The sequence below is a fragment of the Jatropha curcas genome, chromosome 10 (assembly GCF_041381405.1).
Source record: "Jatropha curcas cultivar XTBG-Jc1 chromosome 10, XTBG_Jcur_1.0, whole genome shotgun sequence".
Classification (NCBI taxonomy): domain Eukaryota; kingdom Viridiplantae; phylum Streptophyta; class Magnoliopsida; order Malpighiales; family Euphorbiaceae; genus Jatropha; species Jatropha curcas.
Window position 1 is genome coordinate 13,233,409 of NC_143160.1, and position 27,832 is coordinate 13,261,240.

Genomic DNA, 27,832 nt, shown 5'->3' on the forward strand with positions numbered 1-27,832 from the left:
AAAATCGATTCATACTAATCCAGAATTTCACATACTTTTTAGCATAAAAGTGAAATACATCAATTAATTAAAAAGTTTTTTTTAGCGTAAGTTTTTCTTATATTATTTTATTCAATGTGTTAGGTAATTTTTTTTCTTAGAAATATTTTTGTAAATACAATTTTCAAAATAAAAAATAATCCAAATTAACCCTATTCTAAAGGCTAATAAGTAACCATATGATGAATAATGTCATAGTCATTAGGTTTAAACATTACTTAGTCAATTCAGCCATTAAACAAGAGAATTTCTCAATTATTTTCAAGCCATTATGTATTATTTAATATCTTTTAATTATTAAAGGATAATTATTCTCAAAATCAACTGCTTTAAAAATATTGAAGATAGCTTTGAACACAAAATTTGGGGGTATAGAGTTTTTTTTTTTTTTTTTTTTTTGACATTTTTGGGGGTTTAGAGTTATTAGATAAAAAATAGCCTTTGTCATTGAATTTAGGATGTCAAAAACTATTAAGAAATACTAGGCCATGATTTTTGCCTATGGACCCACTAAAAGCCATAATTCTATGCTGCCACTTATTAGGTGTGTTCAAGAAGCTTAGACGAGATGTGCTTTTGCCTGGAAAGCTTTATCCATCAATAGTGGAATAAAGTAATTAGGCTAATATTGTTGTAGTCCTCTCAACTAGACGATTTTAGTACCATTTGGTACTTGACAATTGAAGCGGCTAATTACGATAATAGGGGCAATCAAATTTGGTTGAGTAGTTCGAGTAATTCCTAATTTCAATAACTTGACGCAGCAAAAAGAGAATTTTGAAGAGAGATATATCGATCTGAGAAGATGAGTCTGTAGTTGTATAAACCATAAACTATATCGTTTATGCCAGAGTGGACAAGATTTTTCCACGTTTGCATAAATTTATGTGCTTCACGCTTCTACCTGCCATTGACCACACGCTCTCATTTGCCAATGTGGAAAAGTGCACGAATGATGGAAAAAAAGAACGTCAAATGCATAAGTGGTTCCCTGCAAAATTAAGGGTGTTGTAGGATTTTTCTTTAAAAGTTTAGGGGGGAATCTATGTATTTGATCGATGATCAATTAATAAATAAAATTAGTTCTCTCAAAACAGAGCAAATTGTTGGCTGATAATTTGATATCTAGAGACAAATGAAGTATATCAACTTGAACATTAATTCAATATATTGAAAAAATAAATATATTTAATAAAAACTAGATTTAATAAAACATTAATTCAGTATATTTTATTTTTGTCGAACATTAAATTTCATGTATTTTAATAACAAAAGAATGTGCAAGCATGCACACTGGCTTGTGTATGAATCAATTCATATAAAATATATAAGACAAAAGATAATTTTTTTAATGAATAATTTAATATTATTTTGTCAATGTAATGATCAAGAATTTCAAGCAAACACATTACAGCTCATTACCCCTCACTGTCGTGCAGCAAAATTTATTTGTATGTATATAGGAAGATTAATTGCAATAATAAGATTAATTATCATTTAATTTAGGCCTTATAATTTATTTTGAAATTTGACCATTTCTATGGTGCTATCATCTAACCATTAATTAGGTCAATACACTAATTAATTGCTTCTTCCATTCTATTTTGACTGCATGGTTTGACAAAACACTCATATTAACAAAAATTATTTTGTCATTTTTTACCCTTAACTCATTAAAATGTTAATAAAAATCATTCATTTAATGAACAATCATAAAAGTTAAAAATAATTGTTTACATATCTAAATTTAGAAATCTTAGAAACATTTTGGGACATCTAAAAAAGAAATAATAAGCAAACGAAATGGGACAGGGGAGTATTATTTTTCAAAAAGGCTAAAGTCAAAGAAAAATTAGGTTTTCCATTTGACAACTCAACTTTATCATACTAATTAATAAAAAAAAAAATTTAGTAAGGGAAACCCATTAGATTAAAATTTTAGTTAGGGGAACTTGGATGAACTTATACCTATAAAAACATTGTTCAAACATTTTTTTTTTAAAAAAAACATAAACTTATAATAATAAGGATATCAAATATAAGATAAATATAATATTCAATTTGGCCCTCACATTTTTGTTGGATCTGCAATTTAATCCAAAATTAATAGGGCATAAATTTTGAGTTTATAGTTATTCGTTTTAGGGAAAAACAATAAAAAAAATTAAATTTTATACCTTAAAAATAAAATTGAATTTTTGTTGCTCCCATCCTCGATAATGAAAATCGAGTTTTTTTTTTATTTTTTATATAATTTTTATTGTTTGAGAATATTTTAAAAGTGAAAATTTAATGCTTTCTTTTTTAAAAAATTAGATTATTAAACTCAAAGTTCAGAAGTTAATTTTGAATCAAATGCAACATGTACTGAAAGCTTAAGAGCCAAATTAAACTTTTTTTTTTTCCCTTCAATATAAATGAAATATAGAGCATGGATATTATTTCGTTTGCTAATATATTACTTCTGGGAATTACTTAGAACAAACCTCGTTTCCCTTTTCTTCTAAGGGAAAAATTACTATTTTATCTTTATATTTTGTCAAAATACACGATTTTGCTCTTGTATTTTTAGAAATGCATAATTTCGTCTTTATCTTTTGCCCATATTACTCTATATATCGTTATGTCAATTTTTTATACTTTTTTGTTAAATAAAAGAATCGATTGGTTAGCTTTGGCAAAATACAGGAACAAAATAGTTAGTAAGATTAGTTAATTTTTCTAAAATACAGGACAAATTAGTAATTTTTGATGGAAAAGTTATAAAAATTTGATAAAATGATATAATAGTATCACAAAAGTAAAAATTAGGGATAAAACTATATATTTCTAAAAATATAGAGACTATATTATAAGCTATGACAAAATAAAGGAATAGAATTATAAATTTCCCATCTCTAGTGTATATATCCAATTAATGAGCTGCCTTTCAATAGGCTTGAGAGTTTCAAAGTATAATTGTAATCCATTTATCATTTTTAGTATGCTTAAAATTTTAGAATATACGGTTATACCATAATATCTCTAAAAAAAAAAAATCCTATCTATAAATAAAATTTTGATTTTCAAAAAAAAAAAAAATTTACTAAAAAGGCAAAAATTCTCACTCTCTCTTTGAAAAGCAAATTTGAACAAAAATGCTTATACTACAAGAAATGAAAATGGAGATGAAGTAAACAATCAAAAAAAAAAAAAAAAAAAAAAAAAAAAAAAGAAGAAGAAGAAGAAGAAGAAGAAGACATGAAGTATTCAAGTGAATAAATAAAATTTACACTTCAAGCCAAACGTGTGTGTATATATATAGATTAAATACTATACGTATAGACTTGAGGAAGACATTATTTTGACTTGCGTTGGTTTGAAAAAATCATCTTAATGATTAATTAAGTCTTAATCAATCAATTAATTTCATAATAGCAATTAATTATTTGTAATAGCCTTGTTTCTAGATGATTAAGTTGTTAGTATCATTTTCAAAAGACAAGTCATTTCAGTTATTATTATGCTCATAAATAACACAATGATTTTTAACCGCATCATATCTTAATTTTTACCTTCAAAATTTATTATTGTATGAATGTAACATACCAAATATTCATTTCATAATTAAAGCTATGGGATTAAAAATTCAAATACAGTCAAAATCAAATTATTAAAAAATTTCCTGTTATTTCAGTTACCAACAGAAAACTATTTTAGTGAAATTTATTGGTTAACTGGATCCAAATTTCTTGTCAAATCCATGGGCTTATTGGGCTCTGAAAATGGCCTAGTTCATGACAATAGTTATGTAGTTAGAGAAAAGTAGACCATTTGGGTGGTTCAATCCATGTAGCAGGACTGTGCGGTTTCGGTTTGATTTGATTTTCTAAAAAAACCGGAATTAGAATCATAATTCGATTGTTTTCAAATTTGAAAAATTGTATATTTAAATTAAAAATTGAGTTAAATTTAAGTTTCTTCCTTGTTCAAAAAAAAAAAATAATAATTTTCTTCCCTGAATATAAATTCAATGAAAAATACTTCAATCAATGAATCAATACACGTAGATCCTCACATCATTTTAATACTCTTCCAGTTCCACTTTAATAGCAATAAAAGTGCATTTTACTTTGTTCTACTTTAAGTGTTAATTTAGAACTTGGATAGTATATAAATAAATTTTTTCCAATTTTACCTATATTTATAAACTGTAATTTTGTTTATGTTTATATTTATTTTTCTCTTTTTTATCATTCCTTTAATTGCAGTTAAATTAAAATTTTGACTACAGATAACTAAAAGTTTATCATTATATCAAGGCATGAAAAATTGAAATGGAAGTGTTATTCTAACGGTGGTGCTTTAATATGAGATAAAACTAATATTGGTTTTTTATAATAAAATTAAATGAGGAATTTTTAATTTTAAGAAGGGTAATTTAGACATTCTACTATATATTTTTAAAAAATCAATGTGTTCCAATCATTTTTTTTAATTCTTATGAAAAGATAAAATGTTGAAATGGAATGAAGTATTTATTAAGTAAAACAATAACGAAAATTTTAATTTAAATAATAAACTATATGATTGTTTTAAAAGTTTTAAACTATATATTAATTCATTCATAAGTTCAGTTTCGGTTCAGTATGGTCCCAGTTTAGTTCCAACTCAGGTTCTTAGTAAGAACCAAAATCAGAATCAACACGTAAACCTTTTTGGCTCTGGTTCTTATGAAACATTTTTTTTTTTTTTTTTAAATTTTTGATTCGATCCAATTAAGTTCTGAAGTTCAGTTCGACCCCTGGAAACCATGAACAACCCTACCATGTAGCAGTAGAAGTACAAGAGGCATGATTAATATTCAATTGATTCAATTAAATTAAATTAATCAAGATCAAAGTTTTTGAAAATAAGAGTTAAATTAATCTTAATGATAATACCAAACTGAATTGAATCAATCTGGTTGGTTTCGGTAAGTTCAATTCGGATTCTAGTTATTTCTAGCCAAATTTAAACTTATTTTTCAAGTTTAACAAAAACAAAACTGAATCAAAATATATATATATATATATATATATATTTTTGCAATAAAAATCGTGACAAAAAAATATGTAAAAATTCAAACTGAACCGATTTAATTTGGTTGGTTCGACCGAAATATGCTCAGTCCAAGAAGCAGATTTTTCACATTCGCTATGTTTCAATAAATACCGTTCTTGCAAAACCCAATCAAGTTTTATCTCTTACAAAACTCTTTTTGGTGGAAATGAATTCATTGGCAATATCAGCTGGGCATACTCCAACAAATCTGTGCAAAATACTACCCATTACTGCTATCGATCCAACAATACCATCAAACACCAAAATTTCAATCCAAAACCAAGAAAGCTTTATTTATCAAAACCTGCAGCTGAAAGAAAGACAGAATCTGTTTAAGAGAAGAGAAGCAATTATTGGTGTTGGGTTGTTTAGTAGCATTGGAGTTGCTGATATTTTCTTTCAACCACAACCCTCTCTTGCAGCTGAAGCTGCTTGTGAATTGACAGTGGCTCCTTCTGGACTTGCCTTTTGTGATAAGGTTCTGGGGACTGGACCTGAGGCTGTAAAGGGACAGCTCATTAAGGTAAATTTCAAACTTAATTAACCTTTCTTATATATTTAATTGTGAATTTATTAGCGAATGTATGTGATTAATATTATATAATTACATTTTGAGTATAATTTGTTCAACTATTTAGATTTAATTTTTCATAATTAGATATTATATTCACTATTAATTAATCATACTCCATTGAGTTCAAAACTAACTTGTATTAGACTAGCTTCAGTCGGGCTAATCCGACCGAAATTGACGGTTTCCTGAATCAAAACTAACGATTCATCGAATCAATATGCAAACAATTTTTGGTAATTGATATTTGAGGATAAACAAATGGTACAGGCACATTATGTTGGAAAATTGACGAATGGCACAGTGTTTGATAGCAGTTACAATAGAGGAAAGCCTCTGACATTTCGTATAGGTGTTGGTGAGGTAAGAAATATATATTTATTATGTCAATAGTTTCATTGTTTGTGCTTACCCATAAAAGATTTTGGTTCATTTTGTCAAAATGCGTACCTTCTCTTGAAAATGGTGGGGCAAAGCACTCTGATTTTGGCTTTAGATGATAAGTTCTTGAAAGAATTGGATTTTTTTTTTTTTTTCATGAACTCCACAGGTCATCAAAGGCTGGGATCAAGGTATTCTAGGTGGAGATGGAATTCCTCCCATGCAAGCGGGTATGGACTATGGATATATATGGACTATGCACATAGATATAAATTAACCCATTAACATTTTTACCTTATTTATAATATCAATTTGGTGATCCAGGAGGAAAACGCATATTGAAGCTTCCTCCAGAACTCGGATATGGCATGAGAGGGGCTGGTTGCAAAGGAGGTACAGATCCCTTGACATGAAGCTCCACGTCTACATATTTATATATTTCTTACACAGTATCTCTATTAGCTTGAGTCACTACTATTAAATGGCAAACCCTAACATTTATTTCCATAAAAAAACTACTAATTTTTTTTAAAAAAATTTAATGAATTTTATGATATAATATGGTATTGGTACTTCTTTATTCAGTAGTTACAATCTCTGGCTAATTATGATAATCTTAACTCTAATAAAGAAGGTTAATGGTTGAATATTGCAGGATCGTGCATCATTCCTCCGGGTGCAGTTCTCTTGTTTGATGTGGAGTTCATTGGAAAGGCATGAAATGTTGATTTAGTGTTATATCTTAAACTCTAAAAGCATAGAGAATATATATATATAATATACACTTTTTGCAATATGAAGAGGATTGATTATATATGTATTTTGCTTGGATTTTCAAAAAAAAAAAAAAAAAAAAGAAAAGAAAAGAAAAAAAAATATATATATATATGCATTATGCATTATGCTTAATGGTTCTTTTATTCTTATGCAATTATGCTAATGAATAGTTTAGATTATTGTACTTGATTGTAATAGCATAGCTAATATTTTTATAGGGATGGAAATTTTGTCCTATCCTTTTGAGGATTTCATGCCGCATCTCAAATTAAGACGGTATTGGGCAACAACTTTTTAAGTAGCTTTTAAACGTTATTTTTTATAATATTTGATAACATAGTATTTAAACTGACTTTTAAAGGTTAAGATAGCGTTTTATGAAAAGTTAACTAATGTAACGTTTAGCTTATAGCTTTTTATGAAAAGTTACTCAAACAGCTAACAGATTAAAATAGCTAACAACTTTTTAAGTAACTTTTAAACGTTATTTTTTATAATATTCAATAATATAGTGTTTGAACTGACTTTTAGAAGTTAAGGTAGCGTTTTATAAAAAATTAACTCATGTAACGTTTAGCTTATAGTTTTTTATGAAAAGTTACTCAAACAGCTAACAGTTAAATGTTATTAAAACAGCTAACAACTTTTTAAGTAGCTTTTAAATATTAATTTTTATAATATTCGATAACATAGCTTTTGAACTGGCTTTTGGAGGTTAAGATAGCTTTTATAAAAAGTTAACTCATGTAACATTTAGCTTATAGCTTTTTATGAAAAGTTAATCAAACAGCTAACAGCTAAATGTTATTAAAACAGCTAACAACTATCAAAACAACTAATTTTACCGAATAGACCTTAAGAATAAAGAGAAAGCAGGTCAAGAGTGGTTTAATGCATAGTAAGTGTAATTTTTTATTTTTTTTTTTAAATTCATTAGTTTCTAATGGAGCTGATGTACCTTTTGAACTCAATCCTCATGTTAGTAAAAATCTCACTTGAATTAAAGTTGGGAATGTGAGTTTCTCATGTCTGTAAAGAGCATTTTATTGTATTCTACTTGTATTTCAAAGAAACTTTATCCAATGTTATTTAGATCTGATTATTCTTCGAAAAGAAAATATTAGAAGTAACAAAATAATATATGCTCTACATATCCAAAGGTTATGAAAATACTCAATGGGAAAACTAAAGGAAAAAATAACATAAGCCTTTGAAATTAATTTTTTTTCTGTGCAAATAAATCCTTGTAAATTATTGAATTGCTTAAAAATAATTTTTTGGTTTTGAAAATTAGTCTAGCTTCAAATATATGGAAACAGAGTTGTCGAAATTATTCGAGCAAGAAACCTATATGTTTCTTGTGTTGGATGTATAGCATCCCAGAGAAAATATTCTGATGCATAAATGCATGTACATTGATTCTTATTGCACAGAGGTTCCATCTCACGCAATTTTCAGAAATGGAGTCTTATAAAAAAAAGTTTTACCTAACCCTCTTGATCTTCATGAAAAGAAAACTTCTTGAAAAATAATTTTACAATTTAATGACTTGTCGGTCCCTAGACAAATATTTTTATACAGTTTAATGACATGTTGAAAAGGATCAAAGCAGCCAACAAAAAGGGAATTTCATAAAATAGAAAGACACAAAATTGAAAGAGGACCTGATGAATGATAGCCTCCTCAGAATATTATTATTCCGTCATGTCTACTTTACATATTAGAGTAAGAATTTATACAAGTGTGTATCTGTTAGAGTTATTGCTATTCTAACGCTACTAACAAATATCTGTTAGAGTTATAGCTATTCTAACGCTATTTTCACTATACAAAAATAATCACACAAATATACTTTATACCCCCGCTCAAGCTGGAGTTGATGAGAAATCAACCAATCCAAGCTTGCACACAAAATTCTGAAATAGCTGAGTAGACAAAGGTTTTGTGAACATGTCAGCTAGTTGCATGGAGCTGGGCAAATAAGGAGTACTAATGAATCCATTTTGTAACTGTGCCCGAACCACATGACAATCAATGTCGATGTGTTTTGTTCGCTCATGAAAAATGGGATTAGCTGCAATATGAATTGCTGCTGTATTGTCACAATGTAACGGAATTGGAGTAGGAACAGTAATGTGAAAATCAGTAAGTAAAGAAGATAGCCACCGAACTTCACAAACAGTTGAAGCCATAGCTCTATACTTAGACTCGGCGGAAGATCGACTTACAGTCGTTTGTGTCTTCAACTTCCATGACACCAAGGAAGTACCCAAAAAGATACAATACCCGGTAACAGATCTCCTAGTATCCGCACAAGAGGCCCAGTTGGCATCTGAGAAAGCTCGAAGCTTTAGATCATTTGAAGCTGGAAGAAACAACCCCTTTAAACTAGTACCATGTAAATACTTCACCACTGTCAATGCTGCCTGGAAATGCTGATGGTGAGGAGATTGCATAAACTGACTTAGTTGTTGAACAACATAACTAATATCAGGTCTAGTGAGCGACAAATATAATAGTCTGCCGATTAAACGTCTGTAACGTTCTGGGTCTTGCAAAGGTCTGCCCATGTCGGAACTGAGTTTGAGTCCTTGAATGTAAGGACTAGACGCTAGAATCTTGTAAACTTGTGTTTGCAACAATATCTGTTATAAACTTATGCTGAGTTAACAACATTCTGTCCGTTGACCAAGCTATTTCGATGCCCAAAAAATACTTGGCATGTCCAAGATCTTTAATAGTAAATGTCCCATGCAAATAAGCCTTTAATTCATCAATCAAAGCAATTGAGGGATCAGAAATCAGGCAATCATCAACATAAACCAAGACAGCAATGAATGTATTACCGTTACCTCGAGTGAACAAACAGTGATCAAAAGAGGATTGGCAAAAACCTTCAGCTATTAAACTTACAGTTAATTCCTTGTTCCATTGTCTGCCAGCTTGCTTCAACCCATATAGAGACCGTTGCAATTTGCAAACTTGCCCTGGTTTGGCTTTCTCATACCCTGGAGGTACCTGCATATAAATGTCTTCATCTATAGAACCATGTAAGTACGCATTATTGATGTCAAGTTGATGCAGTGGCCAAGTAAATGCAGTTGCAATAGTTAAAAACACTCGAACTGTAACAAGTTTCACAACAGGTGAAAATGTCTGGTTGTAATCCAAGCCAAGAAGATGATTGTACCCTTTAGCAACAAGCCGAGCTTTGTACCTTTCGATACTGCCATCAGCATTGTATTTAACCCTATATATCCACTTACAACCAATAGGAGTAACATTAGAAGGCAAATCAGTAAGCACCCATGTATTGTTTTGTTCTAAGGCAGTCAATTCTTTATTCACGGCAATTACCCAATTATTGTTATTTTTAGCTTGATTATAAGTGCAAGGTTCAATAACTTTGGATATCTGTGCAACAAAGGATAAATGAGAAGAAGTAAAGTGTATGTGGGAACTAGTTTGTGGATTAGTGACAAAATCAGCAAGCCAAGCTGGGGGTTTTTGTTGTCTAGTACTTCTTCGGTTCACAGGTTGGAAAACAGGGGACAATTCTGCTGTGACATGTTCAACTGATTCAAAAGAAGTAGAATCGGGTATATTCGGTTGGTATGGTTGAGGTACACTATCTCCTTTGGGTACATACTGCTGGTCTAGTTGCGACACAAAATTTGTCTCAGTGGAAGGTATAGGATAGGATAAAACATCAAGGTCTGCATCGGAAATACATTTAGGCAAACAAAAATCAATGACAGTTTCGGGTTTTGTATGATGAAAGGGAAACACTGACTCTGCAAAAACAACATCCCGTGAACTGATTATAGTCTTTGTAATCAAGTTGTATAATCGGTATGCTTTTTGTTGTTGAGCATAACCAATTAAAACACATGGAGATGCCCTTGGATCAAATTTCAGTTTATGAGGTAAGGTATTTGTAGCGAAACACAAACAGCCTATAGTACGGAAGTAACTGTAATCCACTAGCTGCCCTTGCAGTCGCTCATAAGGTGTTTGCCAATTCAAGTTTTCAGAGGGTAATCTATTGGTAATATGGGTGGCAGTCAACAACAACTCAGACCAGAACTTGGGTGGAAGTTTGAATTGATATAATAAGGCTCGGCCTATGTTTAACAATGACCGATGTTTCCGTTCGACAACTCCATTCTGCTGCGGAGTGTAAACACAAGATCGTTGATGTAATGTCCCATTTTCTTGAAAGAAAGAGCTACAAGTATTATTGAGAAACTCAGTACCATTATCTGTTCGAATAACTTTAATCTTCTTGGTGTAATGAGTGAATACATAATGGAAAAAAGATTTCAGGGCAGAGAATACTTGATCTTTACTTTTCAACATGTAAGTCCAACAAAACCGACTAAAATCATCAACTATAGTCAACATATAAACAGCAGTTGTGATAGAGTTCAAATGATAGGGACCCCATAAATCAACATGAATAAGATCAAACACTTCCGTAGTTGAAATTCGGTTAGGTGAAAAAGGAATTCTGGTTTGTTTGGCAACGGGACAAACAGAACAAATCAAATCAGCATAATCACATATTGAAATACCATCAACATGCTTCAATCTCTTATGAGCAACATGCCCTAATCTAGCATGCCAAAGCATAGCTAAATGTCTATCATGTTCACCACAACCAGTGACAGAAAAATAACTTATTTACTTATTAAAAGAATCTCTAGTCATAAAATAAAGAGCTTCAATAACTCTTCCTTCTCCCAACACCTCCTTAGTCAGTAAATCCTGGAATAAACAATGTTCAGGGAGTGTACTGACAAATGACAAGTCCGGGTGAGCAAGTTAACGGATAACAAGTTGTAGCTAAATGAAGGAACATATAGAACATTGTACAAAATTATCCGATCATTCAATTTTATGTTCCCTATGTGTGTGACTTTTCTGGTGGAGTTATCAGGTAAACGAATTGTTTTGGGTGGATTTAGCTGAACAACTTCATCAAGGAAGGATAATTTGGGTGTGATATGGTCAGTTGCACAAGAATCAATTATCCAATTATCCTTGCAATTAAAATCAATACTAGTAATAACAGAATTGAGTAATGTACCTGCGAAATTCACGTTTCTAACTGCCTCCTCATCGGTTTCAAGAAACCCTCCTTTAGCTCGAAGAAACTTTTGAAACTCCTGCTGGATATAATCTGATACCCCTTTGTCTTGAGCATCATTACCCCTTTGGTTTGAAACATGTTGTTGCAGTGGAGAGTCTATAACTGCAATCTGTGCAACATTATTTGCACTGTAATATTTTCTCACATCTACCCCCTTCTTCTTTTGTAAGTCGATGAACCAACCAGGATACCCATGAATTTGAAAACAATCTTCTATAGTATGCCCCCCCCCCCCCATTTTACACTTGGTGCAATACCCCTTTTTTCTATCCTCTTTCTTAGTATAACAAGTGCTCCTGTCATTGTTTCTAGAGTTGCTGGCATTGTCTGAATAATTGTTGCTTCCCCTTCGGGCCATCATAGCAACAGCAGTCTCAGCAGATGTAACACTATTGGTTTGCACTTCTCTCTACTTTTCTACGCTCATAACCGTAGAATAAGCCTTGTTGATCGAAGGTAAAGGGTCCTGCAATAACACCTGGTTCTTCACATTATCGTACTCATCGCCTAAACCCATCAAGAACTACATAAGCCTTCTGTTATTGTCATAATCTGTAATTACAGTTCCCGTCTCACAGCATACTGGTAAAGGAGCTAGACACAATAGCTCATCCCACTTCTTCTTAAGTTTTGTATAATACCCAGTCACAGAATCATCTCCTTGTTTTTAACCTGCAATTTCTCTTTCAATCTGATAAATCATAGGCCCATTACTTTCGCCATATCGCTGTTTCAGCTCATCCCAGAGGGCTTTTGCGTTTTTACAAAAAACGAAAGCATTAGATATTTCTTTCGACATAGCATTAAGCAACCACGACACTACCATACTGTCTGCTGTCAACCACCTCTCATAATCATCAAAATTTGGTTCTGGGGCTTTTATTTTCCCATTTACGAACCCTAACTTTTTCTTAGCTCTCAGTGCTATTTGTACTGCCCTGCTCCAGGAAAGGTAATTAGGCCCTTTCAAAGGAACACTCACAAGACTACATTCGGGAGCCTCAGAATTATGAGTTTGATACGGATCGGTCTCGTTACTTTTGGCATTGATGGCGGCGATAATTTTCGCCAGATCGTCTGGGGACATCATCTTCTAAAAAAATCTCGACAAGGAGATACAAGAAATTGAATACAGGGATCAAATCAATCTATTATCCCTGGCTCTGATACCATGAAAAGGATCAAAGCAGCCAACAAAAAAGGAATTTCATAAAATAAGAAGACTGAAAATTGAAAGAGGAGCTGATGAATGATAGCCTCCTCAGAATATTATTATTCCGTCATGTCTACTCTGCATATTAGAGTAAGAATATATACAAGTGTGTATCTGTTAGAGTTATTGCTATTCAAACACTACTAATAAATATCTGTTAGAGTTATAGCTATTCTAACGCTATTTTGACTATACAAAAATAACCACACAAATATACTTTATACATGTTGGTCCTTGAATATTTTAGTTTTTGAACATATTAATCCCTGAAAAGAATTTTTTTTTTACAGTTTTTGGACATGACGATCCTTTGGAAAATGTATCTTTTAGTTATTGGACATGATGGTCCTTTAGAAAATGCTTTTCAATTTTTGGACATGTCGGTCCTTTTAAAGAACTTTTTTTTCATATCAATAAAATTTCAGCTTTCAGGATCTTTTTTGTCTTGTTAGGGCACTGGCAGATTTCGCACCAACCAGGCTCTATTTAGGATTTGGATGGGCCTTGCATTGACAATGGACTTGAATTCAACTAGGGGTTTCATTGTGGAGTGTTGGGCTTCACCATTAAGCTTGAAATGGGTGGTCTTCTTGTTAACATGGCATAAGCTATTTTAACTTTACCACCATTTAACTTATATACCTTTCTTTTGTTCATTTTTTCCAAAGTGGGACAATTGTCCCTTACCATCTTCCAACACTCCCCATCAAGTACAACTGAGCTTAGACTTCTTTTTGCTGACAGCCCAATTATCATTTGGACTCTTGAGACTAATCCAGACTTGACTCATTTTGGCTCTGTAGTCGCCTTTAGTCTTCTCAGCCTGGACTTGTGTTCCTTTTGAGTCTAAGAGGTCTCAGGTCTGCTTTTTGCCTAAGCTTGTACTCCTTTGAACCTTAGAGGTCACAGCTCTCCAATTTTCGCCTCAAGCTTCTTCATAGATCGGACTTCGAAGTCTAGCTAGCACGTGCCTTTTTTTTTTATATAGACTTTTTGATGTTGAGCTAGCTTCCTCCCTTAGTCTTCCATGATTTAGGCTTTCAGGATCTTTTGAGCTGGTTAAGGCATTTTTAGGGGGGTTCTGATACCACATCTTAGCTTTAGAAGCTCTGATACCACTTGTGAGCTTTAGATGCTCTAATACCACTTGTTAGAAAAATAGATAGAATAGTAACATTGGTGACATTAGATAGAAAATGTGATATCACTCTTGTAGAAACATTTGAAAGAAGGAAAATATAAAACACTTAAACTTGTATATTAAACTATGGCTTCCCTTTTTATAAAGGGTCATAATTTTACAACTAAACAATGACACATTTATATAATAAGACATGTGAAACTGAAAGCTAACAATAAATTCTAATATTTTATCTACTTAAATAAATAACTTATAGCACAACGACACATTTAGTGCTTAGAAACTCCAAATTTAATAACACTTTAATATTTCAATTTACTTTTTCTAACAATCAGTGCTACTGGACTCGTATCAACAAGAGGGCTAGTCAATAACAATACTAGGGCATGAAAGGCTAGCTTTGCAGTGAATATTGGTGCTTGCTCCGTTTTGGTGGCTGAGTTTTGGGGATTTACTATGGGCTAGAGCTTGCTTGGAACAAAGGGTACAAGCAGATTATTCTTGTAGTTGACAACAAACTTGTGAGTGAAATGCTTATTGGTAGAGCTACATGTCCGAGACCTTTTCATGGTCTATTTTCCCGCATCAAAGAGCTGCTCCATAGGGAGTGGAGATTGGAGATTGTCCATGTCTATCATGAAGGCAACCATGCTGCTGATTAGCTTGCTCACTGTAGCAGCAAACTAAGCTTAGGAGTCCACATTTTTAAGTCCCCTCCAAATGGTTTTTCCAGCTTGCTTCTCCATGATGTGTGTGGAGTTAGTTATCCAAGATTAGTAAATGTTTAGGCCTTTATTTTGGTTTATTTTCTTATTAAAAAAAAATCTTATTCTTATATTTTGTGAAAGAAAAAACTACTTACTCTTGTTTTTTAAAATTAGATTATTATATCCTTGTACTTTGAGTCGGTTACACTAGATTGCCCTTTTGTCTAATATTTGCTATTTTAGACATAAATGCATATGAAATGACGCGACTAATCTTAATTCCACTACCTCAGTGTAATATCCTCAACTTTGTAGTTCTTGCTATTCTAGTTTTTTTCGATGAATTCGGTTATCCGAATGAAAGGAAAACCTAGAATAATGGAAAACACTATATATTGAGGATGTTAATATTAATTAAATGGTAATTAATGTGATTACAAATCAATTTGAAAGATTAAAGGAAATCAAAAATGAGGTAAAGAAGAATGACTTCTTGGTAAAGCACGATTTTATCCGAAAAGCCCGAAAAACGGTAATTTGAGTATGACTTTTCTTAAGTGGGGTTTAGAATATTAAATACACTTGGTTGATACCTATTAGGACTAAAGTAAAGTGATTAAAAAGATTAGAGTGCCAAAGGATGAAGGGAAAACAAAAGGGAGGATTATATTGCAATTTTCATTTAAAGGACATGGAAGGAGTTTTTAATAATATTTATTATATATTTTTATGAAGAGGTGGAGATAACCACACCATTTTCCACCCATTTTTGCAGTCCAAGTCGGTCAAGAAGAGAGGAGGAGAGTTTTGATTAAAAACCAAGCAAAAAGGAGGTGAAAATCAAGGAATTTTCAAGTAATTCTTAAGAAAAGCTTCTGAGAGTAAGGGAGTTGAGGAGAGGGTGGTTGCTAGAAGAAAAAGGCTAGGGGAGCCTTCTAGCTCAGGTTAGTGTACTATTCCTTTCCTACTTTTGTTTAAACAAAATGAAATTGATTTTGCAAAATATTTTCAATGGATTTGCTTTATGAATTATAACTATAACAAAAACATATTAGTGATTTCATAAGTTTTTAAAGAAGAAAAAGATTGTTTTGAAAGCATACGACCTAATGACATATGTAAATGAATTTTTCTTTTGTTCTTATACCTTGAAAGAGAAGGATGTTGGCCAATTGATAACTGTAGTATGAGGGGTGGCCGTGACTGAATGATTTTAGCAGTGTTTGTGAAATGAAATGTTGCCCACGGTGATTTTAATATTATTACATGAATGGAATGGTTTAAAAGTCTTATAGCTGATATAGACATGGTTATTATCCCGAATATCACTTCATTTGTTGAAGTTGATATTACGATCGATTGAACATGGATATCATCACTAGATGATATATGATTGATATGAAATTCTCCCTCCATGTTGAGGTTGTAGATTGCTCCCTCTTCTGTTGAAATCATATCACAGATTGAGGTTGTAGATAGCAGGTCTAGATGTGCACATTAGACACTGATGGCCCTCGGAGTTGATTCTATAAAAGCTGTAAAGACTACATTATAAATTTATGATTTAAATGGTATCGTTTTTTTTTTTCTTATTTCCTTTCACATGGTCGGTTTATGAATTATGATTCATTATTTTCCTATAAAGAGTTTGATTTGATAAATTTGTGTTTGTTTTATAATGGTACACCACTAAGCAAAATGCTTAGCGATAGTTGCTTTTGTGCTATCGTAGGAAAAGGAAAGGAAAAATAACTAAGAGATGATCGTTTTTATTTGATGTAGATAGTATGCTACTGATGTAGCTATTGTATATTTGACTCTTTTTTTTTTTGGAGTATGTATGATGTATTAAACATTAACAGAACATCGACGTATATTTGAGCAGATACATGTAAATTATGATTGTATGAATTTTTCTATTATGTATCTAATGTTTAAAAAGGACTCCAATATGTAATTAAATCATCCATGGGCTTATGGGTTATGAAACTATTTTATGTTTTTGATAATATAATTGATGTTTAAGAAATCATATTGAGCTTAATGTAAGTTATGTTTCATATGTTTAGTAAATTACGGAAAAAGACATTTCTTTATAACAGGTGAAAGAACCAAAAAGAGTTTTACATTTAATAATTAAATATACTTTTCTACAAGATATAAATGAAAGAATCAACAGTATTAAGTCCCTTGTAGTATACTTAATAAGCATTTATAAGACTTAAGTGCTTATTAAGTATATTACGGGCGACATGCCATGTCTTACAGTAAGGTAAGGTGTGACACTCAGTCTGTAATTTTTCTCTTCCTTCAAAACTTCATTAAAACCCTAAATCTCAATTTAAAAAATAATCACCCAATTCATATTAATAAAATTCTACAGATCTCTTCAGATTTGGAGGAAGAGAGGCGTGGGTCAAGAAAGATAAACTGATATGAAAATCACTTTTTTTTATGAATTATATAGATCTCCTCTCTTGTTCCTGTAGCTTTTACCTATCTTTGAGAAGTTGAGATAGAAAAGGTGAATCTTGGTGATAGCTAAGATCCTAAAGAAGAGTTGGCACAGGGTGGTAGCATGAACTTATGAGACTAATAAGCTGTCTATGAAATATGAAAATAGAAAGATGCTCATATGCTATGCTTTAGCAAGACAAAACCATCATAATGGTAAGACCATACCTTATGGAGGGCCAAGTGTCCCAAGCACCCTCTAATGATCCTTAAATCCTTTTTGCCAACCCTAGCAACATTACACTTGCTCCAACGAGCAAAGATAGGTAACTAATCCAGCTTAGGGTTTTTTCAGTATAGGCTAACTGAAAGGGAGATACTCATAATCCCAAACTTGTAAAATAAAAAAATACAGTCAAATACGAAAGTAATAGGAACTTTATCCATCCACCCGCACCTATTGAACCATCTCTTTCCTTGAAAAATAGTGGCACTCAAAAGGACAACATCAGCCAAAATGCCATTAAATGAAAAAGTGGATAAAGAAGTTTTACTGATTTGGGTATCCCTTTAAGCTTCATATACAAGAAAGTTTGTTTAGTCTAATCTTTTGAATCTAAACCACTCCCGATTAGCAAAAGTCACAATACCTCTAAACATTTTGACTATCATGAAGCTTATAGGCACAAAACAAACAAGTGCAAAAAAGAGATACAATATTCAAGATCTTGTCAATGATGGAATCATCCATCCATTGTAACCTAAACTTAACCTTGAATTCTTTCAATCTCCGCACCAATATCCATTACATGATCTCTCTCTTTAACTTGTACTCTAAAATTATAAATATTGGATGAAAGGGCAATCTAGTGTAATGGAACCAAAATATGATTGTATAAAAGTTTATTTTTAAAAAGATGAGGATTGAGGTCTTTTTTTATATAAAATATAAGGGTATAATAATAACTTTTCGATCTAATTATTTTAACATCTTTATCGCTATTGCCAAAGTTACTATCATGTAATCTAATCCGATGTCAGCGGAACCAAAGCTAACGCCTGTTAATAAGTCATAAAAGGTGACTTTAGGGTCATGAAAAGCAAGCAAAACATCTTTCATGCCTAATGTGGATATCAAGTTTCTGTTGATAACTTTCCATTAGAGAATCTTCCGGTGGCAGTATGCTTGAAAAAATCTTTGTTTTGCGGTGCATAATCACTCAAAAATGGTGAAAAGGTGCCTGTTATTGCTTGGATCAACTGTGGAGTAACCGAATATGAAAACATCAGTTACACTTGGTGATGTCATTGCTAAGATGAGGAAAATAGAGAGAATTGATAAGAGTAAGAGGAAGGAGGAGGTTTTGGAGTCTACTGTTTTTGCTAATGAATACTTCCTATTGTTCTAATTATATTATGAAAAATTTCACAAACAAAATATAAATTATAGAAGATGCTAAGTATTGGCTATGAGGATAATTACACATAGAGGCATAGGTTAATTGTTAAAAGATCCGAGTTAAAACCTATAAGAGAGGGTTTGGTACCCCAATCATCTAATTGTCGAATCAATTGAGACCTATAATACTTCCTATTAGTAGAAGAAATAAAAAAAAATATTTCTGAAAATATTCTTTCTTTACATCAAATATTGTATCTCAGTGGACAATCATAAAATTTGAAAAATATTGGTTTTGTACAAAATATGGTATGTGAATTAATACTATCAAAATAGGTTTAAGCTCGTGAGTGACTCCGGATTGCCAGTATTTTTTTCAGATTTGAATAAGAAAATTGAGGACCATTTTCAAAAGGAGCTTTCCTTATCCGGTACGTTTTTTATCAAAGCCCCTGAGGTAGAGCCGGACTAGTCCACATACTATCCACTTTGCTATTATAATTCATCAATATTTAATTGGGAATTATTTGATTTTACACAACACAATCTATTAAAATCAAGAGATATTCTGAATATATTTTTTGATACAACCTTTTCCTTCATAATATTCATCAACTACATCAATGGCCTTTTGTCCTACTTTTTAGCTTATATCTTGGCTCGTTCGATAAATAATTAGACTTAAAAGTGGTATTTTAACCCCTAATCAAATCACTTATACATTTTGTGCTCATTCGATAAATTTGAATTATTTTGTTATTGTTATGGATTTTAAATTCGGATTGTAACAATGTTGATTTTAAATTTGAATTATTGTATTATCCAGTTTTGGTTGAAACCAAAATGAATATAAAAAGTACAAAAAAAGCAATTTTTTTTGAAAAAAAAAAAATCGACATGACCGAGCCCGTCCGCGAGCTCGTTATGGGCTGAGGCAAACCTGAACATGAGAGGGATATTTTTTAACGAGCTTTTTTGGCTCAATTTGTTTTGGAACTGACCTTATCGAATTAGGTCAAGCTGTGCAAGACTGGCCATTTTGATAGTGCTAAGGTGGATGCTCGTGGGAATCCATAAAGAAAATTTCAAGTTAAAAAATGGAAAAGGATTCTAAATTAAAAAGGGGAAAGAATCTGCATAGGGTTTGTGATTTGTATGTCAAAATAAGACTTAGATAATAAAAGGTGATATTAAGAATTGAAAACTCCATCAGAATCAGAAGATAAAAGATTATAAAAGTTGGAAAATTCTTATATAAATTAGGTCCATGGCCTCACTTATGGATCAAATCAATAAAATTTTATTATAGGAATTGAAAAGTCCATAAAATTAGGAGAATTAGGATGAGATTCTAAGACGGCACGCATACAGTTTTTCAAGGAACATCTTTCGGATTTTTACATTCTTTTAAACTGAAATTTGGAAAGAATTTTTAATTTGGAGGGAATTCCATTCTAGAGAACTCAAATATGGTAATTCAACTAAGAATGTTAAAGTCCATGGGCCTGTACACCCATAAATTTTAACAAAGAGGTAATTCAACGGAAGAATGTTTAAATTCCATGGGCCTATAGACCCACAGACTTTAACAAAGAAGAGTTTATGCAGTTACTTGATAACTCATGTTTATGAAACCACTTTGTAGCAATTTCTCTAAGAGCATCTGCAATGTAACTATAAATTCTTTAATTTTTCTAGGTCTAAAAATGTGAAAGTTAAAAACAAAAATCCTTTTCAATGCTATTGTCTATTTAGTTTGTGAGTCAATGTGTCAAAAAAAAAAAAAAAGAGACACTGTCCATCACACTTTCTATTTTCAGAGGGTCAGTTACATAGTGTGACTCAGCATTTTTTTCTATTTTTTCATTTTTTCTTATTCTTTTATGCCTTCTCTTTTATTTGCGCTCAAACTTCTTCTTGCGCTAAAACTGATTTCTTCTTCATGCATTGGAGAGCCATTTTTAAAATCTAACATCTACAAATACACATTCAGCCACATTACCATTCACAACTTTTATTTATTAAGACATATCAGCCACAACCATGGTTGCATTGGAGATGCTTTTAAGAGCAACTCTAATGGGAGTGTGGATTGAGGCTTATTTAATTGCCAAATCAAAAAAAAAATGGAAAGGTTAAAAAAAAAAAATCTTCTCTAATGTTATTGTTTATTTAGTCTGTTAAGCTGATTTATAAGAAAAAAGTAGACATCGTCAACAACACTCTCTATTTTCAAAGGGTTTGTTAGACGACGTGACTCAGCCATTTAATTCTTTTTTTTCCTATTAATTTTATTTTCCTTTTCCGACATCTTCTCGTCGTGCTAAAACTTCTCGCATTCAACCTATTTCTTATTGGCGCTGAAACTATAGGTTTTATTTTTAATTAGATATAATTTTTAAAAAATAATGCACGTCATTCTAAAATCCTATTCTAATTAGGATGCATTGGATAACCCTTTTTAAAATTCAATATCTAGAAATGGACTTATAGCCGCATCACTATTGACAACTTCTATTTAATATGCCACGTAAACCACAATCCACAATCCCATTGGAGTTGCTCTAATTAGTAGTGTTTTGAGAATCGGACTGGTCAGTGAACCAATGAAAGCAAGGGTTCATTGAACCGGAGAGTTCAACGGGGTTCAATATGGTTCAACTAGATTTTTATATATAATGTTTTTAAATATATTTATAAAGGGATAATTATATTATTAGTGTCTGAACTTTCATTTTTTTTTTTTCTATTTTGGTGTCTCAACAAAAAACGATAATAGTTCAGTGCCTTGTAAAATTTTTCAATTAAGTGTCTTCGGATGATATGGCTAACTAGAAAACTAATTATGCACGCATGAGCCCAATTTTTACAAAGTTGTCAGCTGACGTGGCGTGCAACTTAGCCACATCATGAAACAAATCGGATGCCACATGGATTAAGCTCTAAAAATCCATAATTGTTCAATGGTACACATTAAGCAAGCTTCTCTCCTTTACAATCAGACTTCTTCATATTGATCTTTAAGATTCCATGAAGTCTCTTCTCTTTCTCTTTTCTTGCATCTTCTCTCTCATTTTCTCTCTCTCTTTCTTTCTTTTCTCATTTCTTCTTCCTCTCCTAAACACCTCTTTGCATTGTAAAACCCTACTAATAACTATAGCCATTTTTAAGGATATTATGAAGTGATAGACAGGTATTAATTGATTCTTACAAGTTTGTACTATTATCTTTTCTGTATAATTTCTAGATTTGATTCTTTAATTTCTTTAGTTTCTTTAATTTTTGGGTTTATTCTCTGGGTCTAACTTGAAAATCATTAGTTTTTCTAATTTGTGGATTTAATTTCTCAGTTTGATAATATGGAATCCATATTTGGAATTGAAATCTTGTCAAGACGAACAATATGTGTAGTACCTTTAAACGAATTGCTCTTGAAGTCTAATGTTATTCTCGATAAAGTTGAAACTTTTGGTTCTCTAGCAAGGAACAATTGCCATTTGAAGAATCTGCAGGGTCACTTATGTCAAAATCCATGGACCTAAACCCTCCCATATCATGGCAAGTGCATGTATTCAAGCATAAATTAGTTTCAAGGAGAAATATTGAGTTGCATGCATTTAGACCACTATTGTCGAAGCTTGATGGATTTTAATGGGTTTTCTGGTTCATGATGGATTATTATTCATTTCTTTAATTTTTATCTTTTTTTTTGGTAATTTTCTAGAGTTTAATATTCTTAATGGGTTCTTTTTTCAATTTTCTATTTCGATCTTTGTTCTTATGGAGTCAATTTTTCTATTATAACAATTTTGTTCTTGATGAGTTATTATGTGTATTTCTTAATTTTTTGGATAATTTTTGGAGAATTTTATATTTATACGTTGTTCTCGTCTTCTTCCTTTGAAAAATTTTTTTGCATTTCTATTAGTGTTTGATAAATTTATGGTTCTTCAATAGTTCATGAGACCCACATCTTAGAGAGAATAAAAAAGATTCGTTAATTTTAATTTTTTGAGGCGAGCTTGGAGATTTGATGGAAAGGGATAGAGGAGATTGTTGGACAAAAAGAAATGGAGGTTAAAAAAAAAGTTCAATCAAATTTAACTTATTTGACAAATTCAAGTGCTTTTTATACAATGGTTGCCACATGTTAAAAAAGCGAGTCCTATAATTGTAGAATTATATTTTCGATTAGACAAATTAGTTGGAGACACTTAATTATAAATTTTAAAATATTCAAGCATTCAATCGTTTTTATTTTCCGTTCAAACACCAAAATAGAAAAAAATGAAAAATTGAGCCACTAAAAATATAATTATCCCATTTATAAATAAAATTCAAAGTATAGGATAAAAAAAAACTTTGATATCAAACAAAAAAACATTCTCAAATTTGACTTTTTATAAAAAAAATAAAAAAATTCGTAAATAATTTTGAACAAAAACAATAAAACATGACTAAATTTAGTACTAAAAACTAATTAATTACCATAATTTATAATTTTTTTTACACATTCAGCTTTAAAGTCGAGCAATTTAATAGTTTTAATTAATGAATTAGAACTTTGGATTTTGAAATAAATAAGTAGAAAAACAAAAAAAAAAAAAAATCAGTGAGCCCAATTTTTAAGTGGCACAAACTTTAAAGAGCCCACAATTTGTTAAAAACCCAGAAATTGAATCGAACCAGTTTTAATCGGTCTGGTTCACTGGTTTTTAGCCGTTTCCGTCCGGTTTTTACCGGTTTATGCCTCGGAAAATCAAATCTACTTATTTAAATTTCTAATAAATGTAAAAATAAAAAAATTTCTTGATTTTTAAGTTATTCTCAATTGATTTTTTAAGGAATTACTGACTAAAGATTTTCAAAAGAAAATGAAAAAAAAAAAAAAAAAAACGAGAAAAGCTAATCTCTCTTCTTTCTTTATTTATTTTGATACTCACTCCTTTTTTAAGAAAAAAACTTTGGTCCAAACAATTACTTTTATTTATACTACAAGTTGAATATTCAAGCACAGAAAAATATACAAATAAAATAGGAAAAAAAAGGATGAGAATTCTGAGAATAAATATCATTTGCTTGCTTCCACCCAAATCCAAATGTGAAAATAAATAAAAAGCTTTGGTTATCGGAAGTAAAACCATTGCCCAAGACTGGAAATAGCTGTTCCAATCATTAAAGACACATAGAATCCAGACCCTGCACCACCATAAACCCATAACCTTTTAGACCATTCATTCAATACAGCAGCAACTAACAAGAGCATGTGTAATTCTGATTGAACACAACCAAAAAAAGTCAATGGCTTTGAACTCTAATCCAAATAAAAATTAGATGGAGGGATAAGATAATTTGTACCTAATCATCATTATCGTCATGTGGTGATTGAATGTTGTTGCCATCAATGATAACTTCAGGAATATGAGCAATCTCGGACCAGTCTTGACCTTCTTTAAGTTCACATCTTTCTCTCAATTTGCCGCAATTTTGAATCCTTAATTCTTGAAGAGACACTATATTTTGGAAGCATACAGGCAATTCTCTGAGATTATCACAATCTTCAAGATGCAAGAGTTGCAGAGAATAGTTAGATCCTTCAAGAAGCCAATGGGGAAAATTCACCAGTTTTGGCAACCCGACTATTATCAATTTTTGAAGGCTAAAAGCACTCAACTCTTCGTTAGCATTCCCTTCCTCTATTGTCAAATCAAGATTTTCACAATTACAGATACAAAGAGTCTTGAGTGCAACTAAGTATTTCATAGCTCGGGGCACAGAGATTAAGCTTTTACATTCATTAATAAGTAGGAAACGAAGATGATGAAGACCTTGCATGTCTTCAAACAAGTATTCTAAATTTTCACACCCAAAAAAGAGTAAGAACCGAAGAGATTTCAAGCACCCTAATCCATTATTCGGTAACTGCTTCTCTTTTGTTGTTATTTCAAGAAATCTAAGGCTAATCAAGTACCTTATATTATTCGGCACCTCTTCAATTCCTTGGCAAAGAAACAGAGCTTGTAAATTTTGTAACTTACATATAGAATTTGGGACTTTGATAATTCTAGAATTCCCATGTAAATGGAACAACCTCAAATGCTTTAAAGTGCTTATTCTCTGCAATGGAACCTCTAATGTCAAGTGACTTAAATCCAACATCCTCAAGTATGGAAACCTCGACGAGTTCAAGTCCAACATTAATTTGCCATTAAGATCTTTTTCCTCACTCATAAAGACAATTGTTCTTACACGATATAAGCCATGTAAAATCACAGAAAGGTCTTCAGGAAGTGAAGCTGTGTCAGGAAATAACAAGTGTCGGACATTTTTGGAGATATGTCTAGTGGTAGAGGTTATTATTGAGTATTCATTTTGTGTGATTGATAATGCAAGATCATGAAATAGATCATGCATTTTACACCAAATAAACCCAAACTTTTCATCAAAATCTTGGAAAAAACACTTGGATGCTAGCTCCTTAAAATAACCCATACCCACATCTTCCAATTCCTCATTTTCATCCATTGATTGAACAAGTCCATGTGCCATCCAAACTTGAACTAACTCAATGTCACTATACCTATGGTCTTTTGTATAAAGCGAACAATAAGCAAAACATCTTTTCAACTCAGATGGCAATTGCTCATAACTTAACCTTAAAGCAGGTAAAATATCGTTTTCTTTTTGCTCCAATTTCCATAACTCATTATCTCTAATAAATTTCCAGAAACTTTCTTCAGTTCTCATAAAAAGAAGCGAGGCTAGTGTCTTCACAGCTAGGGGAACCCCTCCACATTTCTTGACAATTTCATGCCCTATTTCTAACAAGCTTCTGTAGTTCTTCTCTTTCCCTTCTTTAAATGCTAATTTAGTGAATAAAGTCATGCACAAATCATGAGAGAGACCTGATAATTCATAAGCAGGAACGGTTCCTACAATGGAGGCCACTTGGTTATTACGAGTTGTCACCAAGATTTTACTTCCATTTGCTCCCATATACAATAATTCTTTCAGTTCATTCCATTTCATGGGATCATCGTTCCAAACATCATCTAAGACCAGTAGATATTTCTTATCACCAATTGTTTCTTGCAAGATTCTTTGTAATGGATCCATTTCCAAATTGCTCAAGCTTTCTACGTGAAGTCTCTTGCCACTGGTTGCTGATTTGATAATTTTCTCTACTAATATTTTTAGATCAAAATCTTCTGATACACAAACCCACATTTTCAGTTCAAATTGTCTCTCTACTCTTTCATCATTATAAACCAATTTAGCGAGTGCGGTTTTTCCCAAACCTCCTAGTCCCACGATAGGAATGATAGACATTTTCCTATCATCTGTTAAAAATTTGATAATGTTTTCTTTATCTCCATCTCTTCCAAGGATATCAGAAGCTTCCACATAAGAGTGGGTCATATCCCTTGTCCTATGTACAAAATATTTGTTTTCATCTTGTTCATTGAGATGAAATTTAGATTTATGACTTGCAATCTCATCTAATCTTTCTCTTATTTCCTTTATTTTATAACCCATTTTAAAACGAAATGCAAGTGGATTAGAGGATGAAAAAAAGTGACCCACCTGAAATCCAAACATGTAAATATAAATTTTAGGTACAGAAAGTAATATGATTTACAGATTTTATGAAGTCAAATTTGAATTCCTTATTATAGAGTTTACTTTCTCAATCACTTCATTTTTTTTCTTCTTAGTATTCAATCTTTTAATGAATTGCACAATTTAATTCTATTGCAAAAAAAGTTATTCGACATCGACCATATTGACTTGGTCATGAAAGTAACCTAATAACTGGTTATTGAATGTATAGAAGTATGGCTTACAATGCTAGCTAGAAGCTAGAGGCATGAATTCGGAACAGACTTGCTAGTTTGATTAAGCAAAATGAGAACCATAGTCTAAGTACGGGTGATCAAATTAATGAAATCTTAAGGAAATTTCATCTGTAAGGTTAGAGATTCAAAATTAAAAATTACTACGTTACATGGGTTTTATCTAAATATTATCCTGGACGAAATATAGAGACACATTTATAATTACATGAACGGACTGGATAATAGATGAATTAATAGACCTGTATGGATTCAATTGGGTATCTCGGCAGATGAAAATGAAATTTTTATCAGTTTGATGATAGATATAAAGGCCAAATTTTAACTCCAACTCAAAAAAAAAAAAAAAAAAAAAAATTGCAAATGAAATAAATACAAATAGGAAGAGTGAAAATTAATTAAGAGATGTACCTTTTTAATGGTGCTTCCATATAATTTAAGCACTTGCCTTTTCTTAGTTTCACACTCAAATTCATCAAAAACATCCTCAGCATCATAAAGAGCATCTTTAAGCTTAGCCAGCCAAATACGCAGCTGGCGATTCGTTCTCTGCTTCTCCTCTGCATCTAATAGCACAGCTTTTATAGTTGATAAAATATCTTCAAGCTTTTTTAGTTCTCCTTCATAACCCAATGCACAACAAATCTCTTTGTAAGCATTTGAAGCTACCTTTTCCAATACTTTCTCAGCAATACAGAAAGCAAAAGACTCTACAGCCATCTTCTTTCTTTTTCTTTTTGAAAAATTGAAAAATGGGTTTTGATTCCTAAGATGGTTATGATTTCTGATAATAATTGCTTGAAGAACAAGTAAATTAAGCAGAATTAAGTACTGTAGCGGTCAACTCAAATAATTCACTAACATAATCAAGTATTCGGTGAAGATTTTAGAGGAACCAAAAAAAAAAATTAGAGAAAGAGGTTAGGTAATATAAAAATTGATTTTTTATATAAATAAATAATAAAATGTTATTATCACTCAATATTTAACCATTAATGTGTAAATTAGAAGAAAAACCATTAATGGGTAGAATTATAAATAAGTTTAAGGGTCAATTACACCA

At 31.4% G+C, this 27,832-nt stretch overlaps 2 protein-coding genes across 2 annotated transcripts; one reads left to right on the plus strand and one right to left on the minus strand.

The window, feature by feature from the left end:
- The first annotated feature begins 5,238 nt into the window (after positions 1-5,238).
- On the plus strand, positions 5,239-6,982 carry LOC105629062 (peptidyl-prolyl cis-trans isomerase FKBP13, chloroplastic). Its single transcript, XM_012210578.4, has 5 exons — positions 5,239-5,644; positions 5,963-6,055; positions 6,243-6,303; positions 6,398-6,466; positions 6,729-6,982. The coding sequence occupies exons 1-5, from the start codon at positions 5,288-5,290 to the stop codon at positions 6,791-6,793; spliced, it is 645 nt and encodes a 214-aa protein (XP_012065968.1). The 5' UTR covers positions 5,239-5,287; the 3' UTR covers positions 6,794-6,982.
- A 16,897-nt stretch (positions 6,983-23,879) lies between these two features.
- Positions 23,880-27,625, minus strand: LOC105629076 (disease resistance protein RGA2). Its single transcript, XM_020677340.3, has 3 exons — positions 27,181-27,625; positions 24,275-26,500; positions 23,880-24,115 (listed from the first exon to the last, which is right to left on the minus strand). Exons 1-2 carry the CDS (start codon positions 27,487-27,489, stop codon positions 24,275-24,277), a joined length of 2,535 nt encoding a protein of 844 aa, XP_020532999.1. The 5' UTR covers positions 27,490-27,625; the 3' UTR covers positions 23,880-24,115.
- Between the last annotated feature and the right edge of the window lie 207 nt (positions 27,626-27,832).

Bases quoted from the DNA above. Each gene is read 5' to 3' on its own strand.
- LOC105629062 (XM_012210578.4), top strand. From the start codon at position 5,288: ATGAATTCATTGGCAATATCAGCTGGGCATACTCCAACAAATCTGTGC. The intron at 5,645-5,962 runs GTAAATTTCAAA...CAAATGGTACAG, and splicing joins TAAAGGGACAGCTCATTAAG to GCACATTATGTTGGAAAATT. The intron at 6,467-6,728 runs GTACAGATCCCT...TGAATATTGCAG, and splicing joins AGGGGCTGGTTGCAAAGGAG to GATCGTGCATCATTCCTCCG.
- LOC105629076 (XM_020677340.3), bottom strand. From the start codon at position 27,489: ATGGCTGTAGAGTCTTTTGCTTTCTGTATTGCTGAGAAAGTATTGGAA. The intron at 26,501-27,180 runs GTACATCTCTTA...TTTGGATTTCAG, and splicing joins ATGGAAGCACCATTAAAAAG to GTGGGTCACTTTTTTTCATC.